General features: G+C 43.5%; 2 protein-coding genes across 2 annotated transcripts in view; one reads left to right on the forward strand and one right to left on the reverse strand.

Annotated features, from left to right (window-relative positions):
* LOC103284765 (heat shock transcription factor, Y-linked) overlaps positions 1 to 21779 on the forward strand; it is a 35587-nt gene that overhangs the window by 11332 nt on the left and 2476 nt on the right. Inside the window, exons 2-3 of the mRNA XM_054711103.1 lie at positions 14692 to 14818; positions 17353 to 17448. Of these exons, the coding sequence (XP_054567078.1) occupies positions 14692 to 14818; positions 17353 to 17448 (223 nt within the window). The remainder of the gene's footprint in view (positions 1 to 14691; positions 14819 to 17352; positions 17449 to 21779) is intronic.
* On the reverse strand, positions 1151 to 5809 carry LOC103284486 (zinc finger protein 181). The gene is given in 5 exon segments (XM_054711246.1): positions 1151 to 2538; positions 2758 to 2862; positions 4057 to 4152; positions 4446 to 4566; positions 5778 to 5809. Coding segments are annotated over 5 exon segments (1719 nt in total). The 5' UTR covers positions 5787 to 5809.

The raw sequence follows: 21779 nt of genomic DNA on the forward strand, positions 1-21779 counted from the left end.
TTAGCACAGAGATTAGGCAGTTTTTCTTTTTTAATATATATATTTTATTGATTTCAGAAAGGAAGAGGAAGAGATAGAAACATCAATGTTAAAAATGCTTGATCAGCCGCCTCCTGCATGCCCCCTATTGGGGATTGAGCCTGAAACCCAGGCATATGCCCTGACTGGGAATTGGACCATGACCTCCTGGCTCACAGGTTGACACTCAATCACTGAGCAACACTGGCCGGGCCAGTTTTTCTTTATGTTTGCTAGTCTCCCACTAAAGGCTGTTGTCAGTCTGATCTTAATTCATCAAGAGGAAAGTAGTAGAAAGTTTTACAAGATATAACAGTGTCACTGTGAGTTTATTATATACAACTGGTTTTATTAGAGATCAAGAATTTCATTCACACCACTTTTTACTTCTTTTGCAGATTTAATTTTCATCTTTATAACATTTACTCAATCCACTGAGTGACTAAATATCTTCCAATGCCCATTAACTAGATAATTTCTTTGTAGGACTTAAGTAAAACTGCAAACTACTGCTATAAGAAATGCATATTTTTTTATAATATGCTTGTTTGCTCTCCTGTAAAACTCTTTACAAATGGCATCATTGCAAAGATTTACACGTAATTCCTACATCCTTCAGGTTGTTCTAGCATTAGTACACAGGTTGTTCCAGCATTAGTACACAGGTTGTTCCAGACATTCCATGTCTAATAAGAGCTCTTAGTGAACACTTTGCTACATTTCTTACATAAGCTTTCTCTGCAGTGTGAGTTCTTTGATGTAGAATGAGGGATGCACTTTAACAAAGGACTTGCCACAACTTTATATTCATAGTTTGTCTCTCTTGTACATGTCTGTACATATTTCATAAGAGATTCATATTGCCAAGTCTCCCCCATATTTGTTATTACATATACAGAATAAATACAGTGTGGATTTACTTATTAAAGGATTAATACTGGCTAAAGGCATTCTCACATTTATTGCCTTCATATGGTCTCTCTTCAATGTGAACTCTGGACAATATGGCTTGTACCATTGCTAAAGACCTTTCTATAGTCATTACTCTCATAAGACTTTTCTCCAATATTGATTTTCTGATACTGAATCAGGGAGGATCAATGGCTGAAATGTATTATGAAAAACACTGCATTCATACAGTTTCGCTCATATATGATTTTTCACACATATAGTGATTCATATAGCTTAAAGTTTTTTCCACACTTAGGGCACTACTGAGTTTCTCTCCATTATGTATCCTCTGATGGGCAGTAAGATTTGAGCCTTTGCTAAAAGCTTTCCCACATTCATTACATTTATATGGCTTTTCTCCAGTATGAATTCTCTGATGTACAGTAAGGTTTGAACTACAACTGAAGGTCTTCCCACATTTAATACATTCATAGGGTTTCTCTCCAGTATGAATTCTGTGATGTTGAAGCAGGGATGACCTATGACTGAAGGCTTTCCCACATATATTGCATTCATAAGGTTTCAATCTAATGTGATTTCTCAAATGCATATTCAGTGATTCAGGCTGGTTGAAGGATTTCCTGCATTTATGACATTCAAAGGGTTTTTCTTCAGTATGAATACTCTTATGCTGAATAAGAAACGAGAGGCTACTAAAGACTTTCAGACATTTGTTGCATTCAAATTGTTTCTCTATAGTGTGAGTTCTTTGATGTCGAGTAAGGTGTGAGCTACAGCAAAAGGCTTTTCCACATTCACTACATTCATAAGGTTTCTCTCCAGTATGAATTTTCTGATGGTGAATGAGAGATGACCTATGAATGAAGGCCTTCTCACATATTTGACACTCATAGAGTTTTTCTTGAGTATGAATTCTCAGATGCTCAATGAGATGTGAAACACGACTAAAAGACTTTCCACAGTTCATACATTCATATGGTTTCTCTCCAGTGTGAGTGCTTTGATGATTAGTAAGTGATGAGACATGGCTAAAGGCCTTCCCACAGTCAATACATTTGTAAGGTTTCTCACCACTATGGCTTATCTGATGGCGAGTAAGGGATGAGCCATGACTAAAAGTCTTCCCACATTCATGACATTCATAAGGTTTCTCTCCTGTATGAATTCTCCAGTGGCGATTAAGAATTGATTGTTTGCCAAAGGCTTTCCCACATTCACTGCATGTATAGATTTTCTCTCTATTATAAGTCTGGTGAAGGGTAAGAGATTTGCTCTGGCTGAAGGCTGCCACACTTTCATTAGAATTCAAAAGTTTCTTTCCACCATTGATATTCTCATTTTTTATAAATGACTTTTTCGTTAAGCTCTTCTTAAATATGTCATGCTTATGTGATTTCCCTTCAGCAGAAAGTCTCTGTAGTTCAAAAAGAATAGACTTTAAATTTAAATAGAAAATGCTTCTAAATGTATTGTATTTATAAACACATTCCCCATTGGGACCTTCTCTAAAGGTGAAGGTCACTGGTCTAAAATGTTCTACCTAATTTGCATGCTTTCCCTCCAATTTCTCTATATAGTCCCAGTCCTCGTTAAAATTTGAAAATTCAGCCGAAACCGGTTTGGCTCAGTGGATAGAGCGTCAGCCTGGGGACTGAAGGGTCCCAGGTTCGATTCCGGTCAAGGGCATGTACCTTGGTTGCAGGCACATCCCCAGTGGGGGGCGTGCAGGAGGCAGCTGATCGATGTTTCTAACTCTCTATCTCTCTCCCTTCCACTCTGTAAAAAATCAATAAAATATATTTTTTTAAAAAAATTTGAAAATTCACAACTTTGTTTTTATCATTTTTTCTATTATTACCGTTTGGGGTGAGTCATCCTCATAAATATCCTCCTTTGCTGATAATTCTTTGTTTTCCCATCTTAATTTCCAATCTGCAACATATCAAGAAAGCAAAACACTTCTTTTACGTACTTCTTGGAAAGAAACTTCTATGATAGAAATAGAATTGGATAAAATATAAAGTCCCATCCCCTCCCCCTGCTCGAAAACGCATAGCTCTGACAACTCTCATATATTCAATTATTTCTGAAAAAAGTTAAAGCAGAGCACAGAAAATACAGACAGCTCACAGAGGCAGAAACAGAGTACAATAAGGGACTGGGGTTAATTAAGGACAATCATTGTTTTGGAAAAAATGAAACTGTCAGGCAGAATATGCAAAAGGCCTTCTGGAATCCAGGCCAATATTTTGTGCCTATATTTATGTGCAAGAACACATTCAATCTCTGAGCCTTGGTTCCACAACCTTTAATCAATCTCAATTTGCTGTCAGATTAGTACGCTTTAAATGCAGAATTTATAGTGTTGCATTAAACGGTTACAATGACAACAAAATAATCTAAATATACTTTATGGCCCACAAAAATTTAGGCTTTTGTGAGTTATGTAGTATCTATGTAAAATCATTAATTTTCTTGGACATTAGAAAATATTGTTCTTAGAAATTTTCTTATACATTCTTTATTTCCTCTAACACTTATGTTCATATTTGATCTCTGAAGTTCAGCCTTAGTGGAAAATGATTTTTCTATCTAATTGACAGCTTTTCTTAACCTAAAACCATCAGTATATTTTTCCTTAAATGGACTTAAAAAGAATAATTTGCCTCCACTTTTAAAATTTTATTTACTTATTATTATTTTAATATATTTGTATTGATTTCAGATGAAGGGAGAGGGAGAAATAGAAACATCAATGATGAAAGAGAATCACTGATCAGCCCCCTCCTGCACACCCCACACTAGGAATCGAGCCTGCCACCCCGGCATGTGCCCTGAACAGGAATCGAACCTGTGACCTCCTGGTTCATAGGTTGAACTAGGAGGTCACAGTTGAGCCATGCCAGTCAGGTAAAAACCTCCACTTTTAATTAGATGACATGAATAACACAGAAAGATAATTTTGGATGGAGAATGGTCATTCTGAAATCTAAGTTTAAGGATCCCTCAATTTTGTTATATTTGAGAATCTCTGAAGACAGTCTCCCTAAGATTTCCTAAAATGCCCCCCACTTTCTACAAGCATCTTTAACAAAGACTTATTTTGCCTGATTCACCATGATTTACCTGGACACACACCTTTTCTCAGTTTTGTCTCCACCATCCAAGGTTCTTTCCCATCCTCCAATAATGTGATCACATATGGCTTAGGTATCGAAAGACCTGCTTACAGGAAAAACACAGCATTTGTTTAAGCTATGGTCCTCCTGGGGAGATGCCATCATCACAAAAGGAACCAAAGGACAGTTTAAAGAATGCTCCCTGAAAGGGAAGATAAGCTTCAGGCAGAATACAACAGAGCTACACATTTCCTTGGGAACGTAAAAGGAAAATTCAGCCATTTACTCAGGAAGATTTCCATCAATTCAGAGTGGCCAAAATAAAAAAAGAAAGAAAAAACAAAAATCTCCCTTGTTGATGTGGAAGTGGAAGTAAGCAAATTATAATATGCTTACCTAGAGAGATCAGGTTCTCATAATTCTGGACCATCACATCCTTGTATAAATCCCTCTGAACAGAATCTAGCCATCCCCACTCTTCATGAGAGAAGTCTATGGCCACATCACTAAATGTTACCTGAAACAGCAACACATTTTAGACTCAATTATAATCCAGACCTCTTCTGTCACTGGACAAAGGGTAAAGTTACCCTGGTTGGAGAAGGGGACAAGATGCAGAGATTGTGACAGTAATCAGAAATCTGATATAAGAAAACTAATAATTGGGTAATTACGTTCTTGGCATTGTTGTACAGTAAGGGTGAGACAAATATAAGAACTTTGCTTCAGGAGAGTTAATTTTTTTCAAAGGGAATAGAATTATAAATTTTTTAAATCAGCATTCAACATTTAACAGCACATAGTCAAATTGTGTTTTTTGTTGTCATTTAAAAAATATATGTATACTTTTATTGATTTCAGAGAGAAGGGAGAGGGAGAAAGAGTTAGAAACATCAATGATAACAGAGAGTCATTGATGGGTTGCCTCCTGCACGCTCCTACTAGGGATTGAGCCTGTGTCCTAACCAGGATCAAACTGTGACGTGGACCAGGGTGGCAGTGGTGGCGGCAGTGATGGGGTAACTAATGGTCAGATTCTGTATATATCCTGTTTATGTTTTAGAACTAACTAAAGTGCCTGAATGTGAGTTATACGAGAAAGGGAGGAATCAAGATGACTCCAAACATCTCTTGACTGGATTAACTGAAAGGACTTACTGTATATACCATTAACTGAGACCAATGACACAGCTTTAACAACCATAAAGCAAATAGCCTAAATTTCCAAATTTGAATTCTGAATTGTAATTTTTAAAAGTTTAGCCCTAGCCAGTTTGGCTCAGTGGATAGAGCGCTGGCCGGAGGACTGAAGGGTCCTAGGTTTGATTCCAGTCAAGAGCATGTACCTCAGTTGCAGACACTATCCCCAGTCCTGGTTGGGGCACCTGTGGGAGGCAACAATCACATCGATGTTTCTCTCTATTTCTCCCCCTCCCTTCCACTCTCTCTAAAAATCAATGGGAAAAATATTCTCAGGTAAGGATTAACAACAACAAAAAGTTTGCTCAAGATTCTACAGAGGCTTCTAGCAGAAAACGGGTAGAAAAGAGGAAAAACTTAGAGAAGGTAACACTTTGGAGTTCTTCAGGCTCCATCCTTGGCTACAAAGAAAGGAATCACAGATCCAGTCCCTAAATGGACTTTGTTAGGAGGGAAATGATAGGAGGAAGAAAGCAAACACTCAAGAGTCCCGATAAAAAGGTGTTTCAGGAAGATCTGAGGACTTACCTGGAACATGACTTTGCAGTTTCCAGTAGTCAACACGGTTGTCTTTCCAGGCTCTTGTATAATTGGAGGGCACTGTCCTGAGATGACAAATTAAGGACAGGAAAAAGCAGTCATGAAAAATCGGACTTATCTTGCAGCTCTGTGACACACCTGCGTGGAGAAACACAATGGGAATCATTTTTCTAGGGCTCCGATCTTCCTCCGAACTAACAGAGTATTCCTTGGCACGAAGTAACTAAACCATTTACTAGGAGGTGCCACCTGCAAACAAATCAACTTTCATATTACCTAAGAGAGAAACTCATAAAACAACAGTAGTAATCATGTTAAATAGAGCTTATTTAATAATCACCACTCTGCATGGTGGGCATTCACATTATTCCAGATTTCTTTTTTTCTTTTTAATATATCTTACTGGTTTTTTACAGAGAGGAAGGGAGAGGGATAGAGTTAGAAACATCGATGAGAGAGAAACATCGATCAGCTGCCTCCTGCACGCCCCCTACTGGGGATGTGCCCGCAACCAAGGCACATGCCCTTGACCGGAATCGAACCTGGGACCCTTCAGTCCACAGGCCGATGCTCTATCCACTGAGCCAAACCGGTTAGGCCCAGATTTCTTTTTTTTTAAACAATTGAAACGGCTATATTGAAACAACTGGAAAGCGTCAGCTTCAAGACTGGGTGACATAAAAACAACTGCAGATGGCGTTTTCTTTCAGTCAGTCCTCTGTACACTCGCTCGCCCATTTTCTCTTCGCGAGCTCTGTGAGGTGAGCGCCCTCCTGGCACCCCCTTTACAGAGCGAGGCCCAGAGGCCCAGAAAGCTAAGGCCCTCGTGGGCTCACACCGCGGGGCAGACGCTGGGAGCACAGCCAGGGCTCGAGCCGTGCCAGCGCCCGGTGCCGGTGCCGGTGCCGTTAGCCTGGAGGCCCGCGCCAGCCCTCCCGGGACCCACGCTCGCCCAAATCCACGCACCGGACGCGCCGGGTCGCTGTGCGGGGACAATGGTAGCCGCCCTCACGGGAACTGCACCGCCGCGTCTTCCCAGCGTCCAGGACGGAGAATTTCGCCTGGCCCGACACTAGCGCGGAGGGGACCACGCGCGGAGCACACAGCAAAGCGACAGTTCTCAGAATTCTCCGCGCCGCAGGCACTATTAGCGGTGCAGCGCCCGGTCGCCTCCAGCAAAACCACACTTCCCAGAAGTCTCCGCGGCCGCGCGCGGTCTCCGCGCCCCGCGAGAACACGGCCTGGACGGCGTAGAGCGGCGGGACACGCGCGCAGAGAGAGGAGAAGACGGACTCGCTCCCCGCTCCCCGCTCCCCGCTCCCCGCTCCCCGCTCCCCGCTCCCCGCTCCCCGCTCCCCGCTCCCCGCTCCCCGCTCCCCGCTCCCCGCTCCCCGCTCCGTTGTGATGCGGCAGGAAGGTCTTCGGTCGTTCGCACGTGCGTTCTGCCCGGACGTGGGCAGTCCTTGCAGGCCCCGGACAAGAGCTGGCCTCCTTCGGACATGATCTTTCCGACGTGCTTAGATATCTGCAATCGGTCACTTTTTAAAAACCCTCTCTTCTCCCAAAACTCCCTCCAGCAAATGTTCCACTTCCATTCTCAGTGGGAAAACTTGCTGACCTTTTTTTCTAAGTTAGTTTTCTTTAAGTTTACAGTCTCTCCATAGCTATGTCTTATCAGGAAACATCCCTATCACCTCCCCGAGGCTGCTTTTCTCTAGGTCGGTGTGATCTCATTACTAAATGTGAGAGAGACTCTTCTGTTTCTTGACCTCTTAGCATTTGCTATAACTGCCTTTTTTTCGTCAGTCTCTTCTCATGGTCCTATGATACTCCGTTTTTCTCAAATTTCATCTTGACGGCTGCTGCTTCTCAGTTTCCTTTGCTGGTTCTTCACCTTTTTTGAGCTCTACATGGGTGTGCTGCCCTAGCAAGTTTGGCTCAGTGGACAGAGCATCAGCCTGCGGACTGAAGGGCCTCATGTTCGATTCCGATCAAGGGTACATGCCTGGGTTGTGGGCTCCATCCCCAGTGTGGGGTGTGCAGAAAGCAGGCAATCAATGATTCTCTCTCATCATTGATGTTTCTATCTTTCTCTCCCTCTCCCTTCCTCTCTGAAATCAATAAAAATACTAAATAAATAAACAAAAATGGGTGTGCTTTTTTGTTTTGTTTTGTTAATCCTCACCCGAGGATATTTTTCCATTGATTTTTTTTTTCTTTTTTTAAGAGAGAGAGAAATGTAGGGAAAGAGAGAGAGAAAAACCTTGATGTGAAAGAGACACATCCATTGGTCGCCTCCCTCCCCTGTCCAACCAGGACAGGATCGAGCCTGCAACCAAAGTGCATGCCCTTGACAGGACTCGAACCTGGGACCCTTCAGTATGCAGGGTGAAGCTCTATCCGCTGAGCCAAACCGGCTAGGGCTTGAGCTCTCAATGTTCAAGGGACCCAGGACTTGATACTTGGCCTCCATTTTTTTATATTTTCTACATGTTTTCACTTTTGCATTTTCATGTGTTTATGAATCATTTTTAAAGATGACTCTCAAGTCTTTATCTATAGCCCAGCCTGGCCTCTCCCTGGAACTCAATCCATATATCTAGCTCCTTACCTCCCAGCTCACATGGTTGTTCATTGTCAAACTGCACAAGTTTCGTGAGACCCCACAGGCTTTGTCTCCTTATTCCCATCGTCTTTCAAGCCCCTCCAATTAGTAAATGGAATCACCATCCCCCTATTACAGTGGTCGGCAAACTCATTAGTCAATAGAGCCAAATATCAACAGTACAACGATTGAAATTTCTTTTGAGAGCCAAATTTTTTAAACTTAAAACTTCTTCTAACGCCACTTCTTCAAAATAGACTCACCCAGGCCGTGGTATTTTGTGGGAGAGCCACACTCAAGGGGCCAAAGAGCCTCATGTGGCTCGCGAGCTGCAGTTTGCCGACCATGGCCCTATTAGATAAAGCTGAATATCCAGACATTTCCCTTTACTAGTATTTCTCTTTTGTCCTCACCCTCCCCACATGTACACTGTAACAGAGAGTATTGTTTTCAATCTGCCTCAAAGTAATTGGCCATCAGGCTTCATTTATTCATATTTAGTTCTCACATTAAAAATTGCAATTGCTGAGGAAACTCTATACTTTTTTTAAAATATATTTTATTGATTTTTTTACAGAGAGGAAGGGAGAGGGATAGAGACATCGATGAGAGAAACATCAATCAGCCACCTCCTGCACACCCCCCACTGGGTATGTGCCCACAACCAAGGTACATGCCCTTGACCGGAATCGAACCTGGGACCCTTCAGTCCGCAGGCCAACGCTCTATCCATTGAGCCAAACCAGTCAGGGTATATCCATACTGTTTTGCACAGTGGCTGCACCAGTCTGCATTCCCACCAGCAGTGCAAAAGGATTCGATTCCTTTTTCTCCGCATCCTTGCTAGCACTTGTCCTTTGTCAATTTGTTGATGATAGCCATTCTGACAGGTGTAAGATGGTATCTCATTGTTGTTTAATTTGCCTCTTTGGGATGATTAGTGACTTTGAGCATGTTTTCATATATCTCTTTGCCTTCTGTATGTCCACTTTTGAGAAGTGTCTATTTAATTCCTTTGCCCATTTTTTATTAGATTGTTTATTTTCCTTTTGTTAAGATGTATGAGTTCCCTATAAATGTTGGCAAATATGTTCTCTCATGCAGTAGGCTTTCTTGTTGTTTCGTTGATGGTTTCTTTTGCTATGCAGAAGCTTTTTATTTTGATGTAGTCCCATTTGTTTATTTTCTCCTTAGTCTCTATTGCCCTAGGAGCTGTGTCTGTAAAGATATTGCTATAACATATGTCTGATATTTTGCTGCCTATGGATTCTTCTAGGATTTTTATGGTTTCCTGTATTACATATAAGTCCTTTATCCACTTTGAGTTTATTTTTGTGTATGGTGCAAGTTGGTGGTCTAGTTTCATTTTTTCTGCATGTATCTGTCCAATTTTCCCAACACCATTTATTGAAGAGACTGTCTTGACGCCATTGTATGCTCTTGCCTCCTTTGTAAAATATTAATGGGGCATAATGGCTTGGGTCGATTTCTAGGGTCTCTGTTCTCTTTCATTGGTTCTTGTGCCAGTACCAGGCAATTTTGAGAACAGTGGCTTTGTACCATAATATAGCTTGATATCTGGTATTGTGATCCCTCCAACTTTGTTCTTCTTTCTCAAGATTGCTGCGGCTATTTGGGGTCTTTTTTTGTTTCATATGAATTTTTGGAGAGTTTGTTCTAGGTCTATGAAATATGCTGTTGGTATTTTAATGGGGATTGCATGAAATCTATAGATAGCTTTGAGTAGTATGGACATTTTAATTATGTTGATTCTACCAATCCATGAACACAGTATACCAGTATTCTTCCATTTGTTTATGTCTTCCTCTATTTTTTCAATGTCCTGTGGTTTTCCGAGTACAGGTCTTTTACCTACTTAGTTAATTTTATTCCTAGGTATCTTAATTATTTTGATGCAATAGTAAATGGGAGTGTTTTTGTTGTTTCTCTTTCTGAGTTCATTATTGGTGTATAAAAAAGCCATAGACTTTGGGTGGGACAGTCCCGATTTTTGACAATTTGTCCCGCGTCCCGCAGCATTTTTAAAAAGTCCCGATTTTTGGAAAGAATGCATGACAAGCTAGGGAACGGCGGGAGAACGGGAAGGGAATATACGGTTTTCAGCGGCCAGGTGGCTATTTAGCCAGGATATGAGTTTTATATTATTTTTGTTAATTTTATAATGTTAAACTTTAATAATAACAAATAATTGTTGAGAACTGATTATCGAGAACTGCTTATCAAAGTTCGCATTGTTGATCAGTTGTTAGAATTCGACCACCATTGTTTGGACTTAATGAACAATGGCATTTTTTGGGATTGGCAACGACGAAAACATTTTGTAACTGTCTCTCAGACGATACACATCGTACTGCGTGCTAGTAAGCTAGTTAAACAAGTGATGTCATGACAAATCAGCTATTCAGATAATTTAGGTAAGTAATTTATTTATTTCATAAATACATAAATTTTCTTGAATTTAGCAGACAGTACTCGTATTATTTATATTTTATAGTGGCGGCAAAAAGTCTAGCGCCGGCCTTGAAAGTGACACTTACGTTACAGCAAATTCATGACCTTTTAAACAACGACAGCAATCTACTAAAAAAAATCCACTCAAATGAGAAATATGCCAAAGAATAATACTATACATAAATTTTATTTATTATATTTGTAAATTGTACTGATGTTGAAATTTAAAAAAATATATTACAATACTATTTTTGCGTTCTATGAAAATTTTTGTTGCTCCATATAGACCAAATTTTTAATCAAGAACTCCCCCCCCCCCCCGCCCCCGGTCAATGGTGTCCCGCTTTACCAATGTTAAAATCTGGTCACCTTACCATAGTGGCATATGAAGTCATGTGTCTTTAGAGTCTTCTGTGATGGGTGGCAGATAAAGGGTGCTTCCCCTTTAAGATGATGAAAGCCTCATCCCCTTCCTACAAGCCACCTTTTCCCAGCACCCCACCCGGTCAGGTGGTGGTGCAGAAGATTGGAAAGAGCTCCCCGAGGCCACGCGGCCAGCAAGAGAGAAACTACATTACCCAGAAGTCTGGGCGAGGTGAGCATCCCGACTCTCGGGGACCTCGAAAGGGGCTGCGGCATTGTCGGGTGGGACTCCCGGCGGCGCCGGCGAGTTAGTTCTTCAAACCCGGGGTTCTGTGCACTGCGGCTGTCCAGGCTCCTCGGTACCTTGCAGAGAAGCACCAAAAGGAGAGGACAGCCACTCCGGCGCTGGCAGCACCTGGAGGAGGGGTCGGCGAGCCCACGGGACCCTCTCTGCCGCCATCTCTCTTGGCTGGGCTCCGCACGCGGACTTCCTGGTCGGTGCTGGTTCTCATGGACCTGGCGCAGGTAAGGGCAGGGTGGCCCAGATCCCTACCCGCTCCTTCACGGTTGGCGCCCTAACGTGTGTTAAATGCGGGAGTCCTCGCCTTCCCCTCGCTGCCATTGGGGTCTGGGTATCCTGGCATGGGGTCACTCACAGCCCATGGTCTGGACTCCAGGATGGGGTTTACCTGGAGAGATTCTCACGTCTGGCAATCACCGGGTTGCCACGTGGGAGGAAGGGTAGCTTCTCAGAATCTCCACAGTAGGCGCGACCCACGTGGACCTTCCCTCTGGGTGGAACGGAGACCGTTGAGTGCAGAGACCCTCAGTGTGGATTCTGGCTGGCACCCATTCCAGGGTGTGACCTGCCCGAGTCCCTCATTATCCTTGGCCTATCCTATCTCAGGTGTAAAATGGGAATGTTTACAATGGTTCCCTCTTGGTTTCGGGAACTGGAAAGGGCACTTCTGTTACGTGTATCTGTCCCCCTGCACTGCCCAGGGAGCATCATTCTGGACACATTTGCCTGAGAGGTGCGTCCGGACCCGTGTTGATCTCAGGGCCTCACCTCCAGAAGGATCTGGCCCTTGGGCCTTCCAGGGCCCTGGCCTTACACAAAACTGATGAGTGGAATAGGAGGTGGGTAGCCTGGGGGAAAGGTGGGTGGAGAACACGCCTTTGGAACTCCTGCTCCTCTGCTACTGCAAGGAAGATCAGAGATAAGGCTGAGCTAGGGAGGCCCCCAAACTCACCTTTTGCAGTTGCCATCTTGTCAGTGCGGTTGACTGGACTGGTTCACAGTAGTGAATCAGTTTACCTTTTAAGGCATTCACATTTGAAAAGCAAATCCATTACATTTCAGTGTGGATGAAAAGGGGGCACTGTAATATATGTATCTAAAAGTGACCTCACAGGGTGATCTGATCATAATTTCCTAATTAGGTAGTCATACCCCAGGGATAACCACCCTCAAGGGATAGTTAATCTTCTTAACTATCCTGTACCTTGCTTTCTCCCACCTTCAGGTAATCTTTAAATTCCTTTTTTTTTTTTTTTTTACTAAGAAATTTTGTTTTATTTACCCCATTTTTCCAAAATATAAATTACACTGTTGGAGTAAGTTAGGCATACTCCCTATTTTTTTAAAAAAATATACACTTTTTAGCCCTAGCCAGTTTGGCTCAGTGGATAGAGCATCGGTCTGCCTGCAGATTGAAGGGTCCCAGGTTCGATTCTGGTCAAGGGCACATGCCCGGGGTTTCGGGCTTGATCCCTAGTAAGGAGCGTGCAGAAGGCAGCCGATCAATGATTTTCTCTTATCATTGATGTTTCTATCTCTCCCTCTCCCTTCCTCTCTGAAATTAATAAAAATATATTTAAAAATATATAGATATACTTTTTATTGTTGATAGTATTATAGATATTTCTCCTTTTCTCTCCCTTTACTCCCATCCTCCCAGCCCTTACCCACCCCCCTCATGGCTTCACTACTCTGTTGCCTATAAGCATATAAGTTCTTTGGTTTATCTCTTCTCATCTCCCTAACCCCACAGGGAGCTATGTCAGTTTATTCCATGCCTCCATGCTTTGGGTCTTATTTTGTTATCGATTCATTCTGTTCATTAGATTCCACAAATAGGTGAGGTCATGTAATATTTGTCTTTCTCAGATTGGCTTATTTCAATTAGCATAATATTTTCCAGGTCCCTCCATGCTGTCCCAAAGGGTAAGAGATCCCTCTTTTTTATACCTGAATAGTATTCCATAGTATAAATGTGCCACAGCTTTTTTATCCACTCATCTACTGATGGGCACTTGGGCTATTTCCAAATCTTAGCTATTGTAAATAACACTGTTATGAACATAGGGGTGCGTGTATTCTTTCTGATTGGTGTTTTTGGGGGTTTTAGGGTATTTCTCCAAAGAGGACATACAAATGGCCAAGAGACCTGAAAAAATGCTCAAGGTCACTAATCATCAGAGAAATGCCAATTAAAACCACAATGAGGTGTCACCTCACACATGTTAGAATGGCTATCATCAAAAAATCAACAAACAACAAATGCTGGTGAGGATGTGGAAAAAAGGGAGCACTAGTTCACTGCTTGTGGGAATGCAGACTGGTGCAGCCACTATGGAAAACAGTATGGAGTTTCCTCAAAAAATTAAAAATGGAACTTACGTTTGACCCAGTGATCCCACTTCTGGGAATATATCCTAAAATCCCCAAAACAGCAATCAGGAGGAATATAAGCTCCCTCCTTAATTCCAAATGTGTATAAAAACAGCACAACTGTCATCCAGAGAACAATTGAGATCTTGCTTTCTAGCAGTTGTCATCAGTTTTGGCTCAAATAAATTCTTACAGAAATTCTCTGCAGGTTTGATGTTTCTTATATCAACACTAGTGGCCCAATTCGTGCACGGGGGTGGGGGGGGGTCCTCAGCCCGGCCTGCACCCTCTCCAACCTGGGACCCCTTGAAGGATGTCCTACTGCCGGTTTACAGGGATCGGGCCTAAGCTGGCAGTTGGACATCCCTCTCACAATCCAGGACTGCTGGCTCCAGCCGCTCACCTGCCTGACTACCTGCCTGATTGCCCCTAACCACTCTGCATGCCACCCTGCTCACTCCCAAATGCCCCCGCCAGCCAGATTACCCCCAACTGCCCCCGCCAGCCTGATCACCCCCAACTGCCCCCCGCTGGCCTGCTCACTCCAAACTGCCCCCCCCCCCCACGTGCTGTCCTGATCACCTCCAACTGACCCCCACTGACAGCCTGCTCACCCCCAACTGGCCCCCTGCTGGCCTGCTCACTCCAAACTGCCCTGATGAGGCAAGGGGCCCATGTGCTCATAGACCTCACAGGGCTGTATGGTCCTTTACAAACGACTGGCGTGAGGCTCTAATCTTATCTGACTGGCCCTGGGCCAACGAAGCTACCTCTGTTTGACTTTTCAGACATCCATTGCCTTCAAGGATGTGGCCGTGACCTTTACCCGGGACGAGTGGGAGCAGCTCGACCTTGCCCAGAGGACCCTATACAGGGAAGTGATGCTGGAAGTCTGTAGGCTCCTGGTCTCTCTGGGTAAGGCCTTTCTGCTCCTTTCTGTGGGGACCTACCGCCTCCTCCATCCCACCTTTGGTTCAGAAGGTTTCCACAAGACTCCCTCTCTCCTGCCCGCAGCCCCGGCGTGTGTCGGTTTCCTGTTCTCCTGTCTGTCTCCCTGTATCTTCTACAGGAAATTGTGGGCAAGAAATGTAGTTCTCTTCAGAGTGGCTCAGGTACCAAAGGAGAAGGATTTGTAGGAGGAAATAGGGGTTTCTTTAATATCCAAGGGCAAGATGTGCCGTCCGGCATCATGAGAGGCTAAAGCCAGAAAATGGAAGGAATCCCGATTAGACCTTGCCCCGGAGACTTCTGTTCTTCGTGACTCTTGGTGGGTCTCAGCAGATTGGCTTTTTCTGCCACGGGGAGTGGGTAGCTAGAAATGGCCACTCCTGTCCTTGCTCTAAGGAGCCCCCAATTCCTTGTCTCTACTTCTCTCTGTATATACTTGTTTAGTTCTCCCTCTTCCTTTCCACCTGGCTGTCTCTGCACAGGTGTCCCGAGCCCACACTTCCCTTTAGCTCTCAACCTGGACTTCAGCACAGGCTGGCTTAGACTGTCCCTCCTCTAGATTCCCATGAGGTGGAAGCTGAGGAGCCAAGCTCCGTTGGTTCACAGCCCAGTCAGCAGGACCCGTGAGTAACGGGATGTCGTTCAGAAATGAGTGAAGCAGACAGCACACCCGGAGGTGTGAGTCCTGCTGGTTATTGTTCTAAACAACAATTCATTTTAAAGGCTTCTTTGGCCCTGACCAGTTGCTCAGTGATTAGAGCGTCGGCCCTCGGACTGAAGGGTCTCGGGTTCGATTCCCGGTCAAGGGCACGTACCTGGGTCGCAGGCTCAATCCCTGGCCTACATCAGGGCGTGTGCGGGAGACGACCAATCGATGTGTCTCTCTCACATCGATGTTTCTCTCTCTCCCCACCTCCCCCCTCCCTTCCAACCTCTCAAAAAATCAAAAGAGAAATATCCTCTGGTGAGTATTGAAAGAAATGCTTAAAAGGCGTCTTTGACCCCCGAGGCCTACCTGTTTATCCCTTGTGTCCTGAAGTCTGGGCCATTATCCTCTCTCTTTTTTTTTTTTAATATATTTTATTGATTTTTTTACAGAGAGGAAGAGAGAGGGATAGAGAGCTAGAAACATCGATGAGAGAGAAACATCGATCAGCTGCCTCCTGCACACCCCCCACTGGGGATGTGCCTGCAACCAAGGTACATGCCCTTGACCGGAATCGAACCCGGGACCTTTGAGTCCGCAGGCCGACGCTCTATCCACTGAGCCAAACCGGTCTATCAACTTAAAAAATTAGCCTGCTCAAGGGGGTGAGATTGGCCGGGGAGGGGTCGGTGGGAGAAAAAGGAAATATATATAATACTTTAGACAATTAAAAGAAAAAAAATGTTTTAAACCAGCCTGCTATATTTGGTCAAACATTTAATTAAGTCACCCCTAATGCCTTGGCAGGGCCAGAGCAAATGATTTTGCGGGCCTTATATGGGCCAGATGTTCCCCACCCCTGATTAAGGGAGAAAGTATTTTATTTTCTGCTGAGTCTTTTTTTGTTTGTTTTCTATTTTAGAGAGAGAGAGAGAGAGACATCAGTTTGTTGTTCCACTTTCTTATGCATTCATTGGTTGATTCTTGTATGTGCCCTGACCAGGGAGCAAACCCACAACCTTGGAGTAGGGGGACAGTGCTCTAACCACCTGAGCTACCCGGCCAGGGCCAAGCTGAGTCTTTCCAAATGCCCCTTGGCTATTGGTAATTTCCCTCTTCAACAGAGGAGACAGCCTCAGACTCACAGCTCTGAGCAAGCAGTGTGAGTTCACTGAGACTTACTAGTGCTATCTTGGCCCTAACCGGTTTGGCTCAGTGGATAGAGTGTTGGCCTGTGGACTGAAGGGTCCCAGGTTTGATTCCAGTCAAGGGCACACACCATCCCCCGTAGGGGGGTGTGCAGGAGGCAGCCAATCAATGATTTTCTCTCATCATTGATGTTTCTGTCTTTCTCTCCTCTCCCTTCCTCTCTTAAGTCAATAAAAATATATTTTTTTTAAATAGTGCTATTTTGATTTTCTTGTAGTAACTTTCCATTTGTGGCAAATGAAACTAGTTTTTCAATTTCTCAAATTGACACCCGATTCCCTTTTTTGCAGGCATGTATTAAGATAGAATTAAAACGGGCCAGTGTAAAGAAAAGTCCATAGCAGTGGTCATACTGTTCTTTGAGCACTGGCGCACACGGGTCCTGTGACCACATCGGAACAATTTTGGGGATTCTCTAGGGTGGAGGTCGAGGCAGGTGGATCAGCATAGACAAGCCAGCACTACCTTACTCCGTGTTTAGGACCCAGTGATGGTATTCTTGGCGTTGGTTCCCTGCTGCAGATCAACTTGGACAAGAGCAGCCTCACTCCAAGGTCTTCTCTGTCCTGAAGTCCCAGGCAGCACTGGGGCGTTTCTTTTTGTCTTTGCTAAAATATGTGTGTCTTACTTCTTTCTCCACACATAGGATGCCCAGTTCCCAAATCGGAGCTGACCCACCTATCGGAGCACAGGCAGGAGCTATGGATTGTGAAGAGAGGCCTCTCCCCAGGTGCCTGTGCAGGTGGGTGGCCGAGGTTTAGACAGTGGGTGTTGTGGCAGCCTAACCGAGGAAACCGCCGCCTCGGGGACTCCGTGGGAAGCTCCTTGTTGCGGCCTCCTTGGGTGCCTTGGGTGTCTTGGTGTCCTTCTGTCCTCCCTCCTCGACACATTCTTTACTGCCGCCAGATGAAGAACCTGTTCTCTTAGGTAAGAGTGAGGCTCTGGCTCCAATTGCTTGGCCTCGTGTAGCTAAGTTAGGCTAAGTTAATGCTCGCTGCAGTAACAGATAACCTACAAAATGTCAGCGGCTCAATACATAAAAAATATTTTTCTCAGTCATAACAGGGTCCATGTGGGTCCACCTGGGAGTTCATTCACACAGTTATTGAGAGACCCACGTGCCCTTTGTGGCTTCATGATATGAAGTCATCCATATGTGGCTTCATGGTTACCCTGACCTCATTCTGCTGCAAAGGGCACCCGAGAGGAAGGTAGAGTCCAGCTGCACACACGCATCACGTCACCTCGCATTCTGTTTGAGAGCTCAGCAGTTGGCCATCCCTCTCTGGATGCCGCAGGGAGGGAGGATTTAGCTGTGTGCCCAAGGAGAAGGCAAATGGGTTTGGTTTACTCCACCTACCCTTGAAAAAAGTAGAAATAATTTCTAACTCATTGGGCTGTTTGCATGTGATGCATGAAAATGCTTAGCACCATGCCTAAGCTATAGTTAGGAGCTCAAAAAAAATCAGCTGTTAGGATCTTTCATGTGATGATATCAATCACAGTGCATAATATCTCACATTTCTGGACTCGGAAAGAAAAGAGCCTATCTACTATATCTGCCTGTAATCTGCTCCCACCCTTCTGCATCCATTCTTCCATTCTCCTGTTTGTCAGGCGGAAGCAATCCTGGCTCCATTGGCTTCCTGCCCCTCTTTTACTGTAAAAACTCAAGGTGACGTTTGAATCTGTCTGTCCTACATCTTGGCTGTTGAAGGCAGTTGGAGTCATCGAGTATGGTGATTGGCACCACTGCAGAGCCATGGTCTCACCGCTCTCCTGCTCAGCCAGCCAGTGAGTGTCTCTCACCAGCCCCTCCTCAGCCTGGCGGAGTCCCTTCCAAACACTTAATTTTCAATTATATTCCACATGTTCCATCAAATTCTTCATGCCTAGAAGGAAATCACGATCTTGCCCACTCCTCCATCCTCCAGTTTCACTGGATGGCCTCAGACAGTCAAGAAGGGGGAAACAACCTTGGCCAAACCCATGACACTCTGCCTCCGTCTAGCCCAGCATCCAGCCATCCTCTTCTTGCTTATTTTGTTTTTCACATCAAGTGAATCCACTACCTCCATGAGCTCCACCACTAACATCCTAGTCTAAGCCCTCATCACCTGCTGCCAATGTGATGCCAGCACACTGCTAACTGGTCGGCCCACACCTGCTCTTTGTTTCTGGTCAGCTCTGTCTCCTGCACCAGCTCTCCCACCCACTCAACCATTAATCCAAACTGACCACTCCCTGAGCCACTGATGTCTCAGCATACAACCCACTTCATGTCCTGCTCTTGCTCCTCCACTGACAGATCTATCTCTGTCTGTCTCATACCTGTAGCTCCCTTTCTCTATGAAAGAGATCTCGCCCCCTGCTGTGCCTGAGACTAACTCACATCCCCTGCCTTCCCTGGGACCTTACTTCTTCACTTATTTTCTGTTTCTTTTCTTATTTATTTATTTATTTATTTATTTATTTATTTATTTATTTATTTTAATTTCAGCAAGGAAGGCAGAGGGAGAGAGAGATAGAAACATCAATGATGAGAGAATCATCGATCAGCTGCCTCCTTCACGCCCCGCACTGGGGATCGTGCCTGCAACCCAGGCATGTGCCCAGACCGGGAATCGAACCCTGACCTCCTGGTTCATAGGTTGATGCTCAACCACTGAGCCATGCCACCAGGCTCTTTTCTATTTTTATCTACCTCTATTCAGCATAACAAAACAAAAACCCATGCTCAGGGTGCTTACTTGGGGAAAATAAAACACAAAACAGTCCTGGCTCCATGGCAGTTTCTAAATGTTGACTAATACATTTGTACAGCCAAATTCTTGGAGAAGTTGTCTTATTCTTGGAAAAGTTGCTTACACTTGACTTCCTTAGCCCCACATACTCTTATTTCTTCTAGTTTTTTACCTGCATACAGCAATATGCATACACTAGAGGCCCGATGCACGAAGATTTGTGCAAGAGTGGGCCTTCCTTCCCCTGGCTGCTGGCACAGCCTTCGCTCTGGCTGGAGCCGCCTTTCTGCCTTCCCACGCTGCCCAGAGGCCCAGAGTGGCTGGGGTGGTGCAGAACACCTGCGTCGTCACCATGGTGACGATGCAAGCGTCCCGCCCAGCCCACTCGGCACCTGTGTATGCAAATTAACCCACCAATTTTTGTTGGGTTAATTTGCATACTCACTCCTGATTGGCTGGTGGGTGTCGTGAAGGTATGGTCAGTTAGCATGTTGCTCTTTTATTAGTGTATATCTTAGAGTTCAGTCTGATGAATTTTTACATAGATATGAGCCCAAACAGCCACCACCTAGGTCAAACATACACAGTGCTTCCAGCAAGTCAGGAGGCTCTGATGCTCCATCCTGGAAAGGTAACCATATTTAGATTGTCACCATAGATTCATTTTGACTGCTCTAGAATTAATATAAATGGAATCCTACTACATATTCTATTATGTCTGTCTGCTTTTTGATCATTTGTATGTCTGTGAAATTCATTCTTGTGGTTGCTTATAGTTGAACTCTGTTCTTTATAACCTCGTTCTTTGACATAATTAATTCTAGCCTTCCTTCTTTGCATATTTGCAACTTCTTTCTGTGACCATGAAAACCTGGCTTCCATTATCTACCATTTATTGACTTATTTTTTCAATTCCATTATACATGTGAAGTAGTTTCCCTGGGAAACAAATTACCAAGTAGAGTAACTTTACCAGCATTTGATATTGCCAGGGTTTTTGGTTTTTGTGTGTTGGTGTTTTTTTTTTAATGTTAGCCGTTTCTAACATATGTAGAGGTAACTCATTGTGGTTCTAATTTTTTTCTCTAATGACAAGTGATTGACAATGACATATGCTCACTTTTTATCCGTATATTTTCTTTTGTGAATTTTTGTGCATTTTCTTTTATGAATTGTCTGTTCAAATCTTCTGCTCATTTTGTTGTTGTTACTATTTTCTTATATTCGAGCTCTAAATATTCTCTATTCTAGATATGAGTTCTTTATTAATGTGATTTGCAAATATTTTATTTCCATCTGTGGCTTGTATTTTCATTCTTTTATTTATTTTTTAAATATATTTTTATTGATTTCAGAGAGAGAGATAAAAACATCAATGATGAGAGAGAATCATTAATTGGCCGCCTCCTGCACGCCCCCTACTGGGGATTGAGCCCACCACCTGGGCATGTGCCCTGATCAAGAATCGAACTATGACTTCCTGGTTCATAGGTCAACACTCAATAACTGAGCCATGTAATGTGTACTCCAACCCATGGCCATAGAATATCTTTCCATTTATTTAGATATGCTCTGATTTTTTTCACCAATATTTTGTAATTTTCAGCATGTAAATTCTGCACATATGATTAGATTTATACTTAGTCTTCTTTAAAATCATGAATGGATGTTGAATGTAATCATATAGTTTTCCTTTTTAGTCTTTTTTTTTTAAGAATCCAGAACCCAAAGTTTTTTGTTTGTTTTTTCAGAGAAAAGAAGGGAGAGGGAGGAAGTGAAAGAGAGAAGGAGAGAGAAAAACATTAGGTAGAAACATCTATCGGTTGCCTCCCAAACACTCCCAACCCAGGATCAAACTCCCCAACCAGAGTTTGTAACCTGACCAGGAATCTGGTGTTCGTCTGGATGCTTAAACCAGCTGACACACACCAGCCAGGGCCCTAAGTCTTTTAATAGGATCAGTTACATGGATTTATTTTTAAATGGTGAGCCAGCCTTTTATTCCTGCATGGACTTTCCGTTCTTTTTACATTTGGGATTCAGTTTGTTAATATATCATTCTATATTTTTGTGTCTATGATCTTGAGAGATGTTAGTCTATAGTTTTAATAATATCTGGTTTTGGTTTTAGTATTAAGGTAATGATGACCTCATAAAATGAGATGGGGAGTATTTCATCCTCTTGTTTTCTGGAAGAGCTTATATGGAATTGGTATTAGATATGTGTTATTATTTTTTCCTTAAATGTTTTGTAGAATTTAGCGGTGAATCATCTGCCCTATAATTGTGTCCCTTTACTCTTCCACATAAGATCTAGAATTATCTTTTT

The sequence above is a fragment of the Eptesicus fuscus genome, chromosome 21, assembly GCF_027574615.1.
Source record: "Eptesicus fuscus isolate TK198812 chromosome 21, DD_ASM_mEF_20220401, whole genome shotgun sequence".
Classification (NCBI taxonomy): domain Eukaryota; kingdom Metazoa; phylum Chordata; class Mammalia; order Chiroptera; family Vespertilionidae; genus Eptesicus; species Eptesicus fuscus.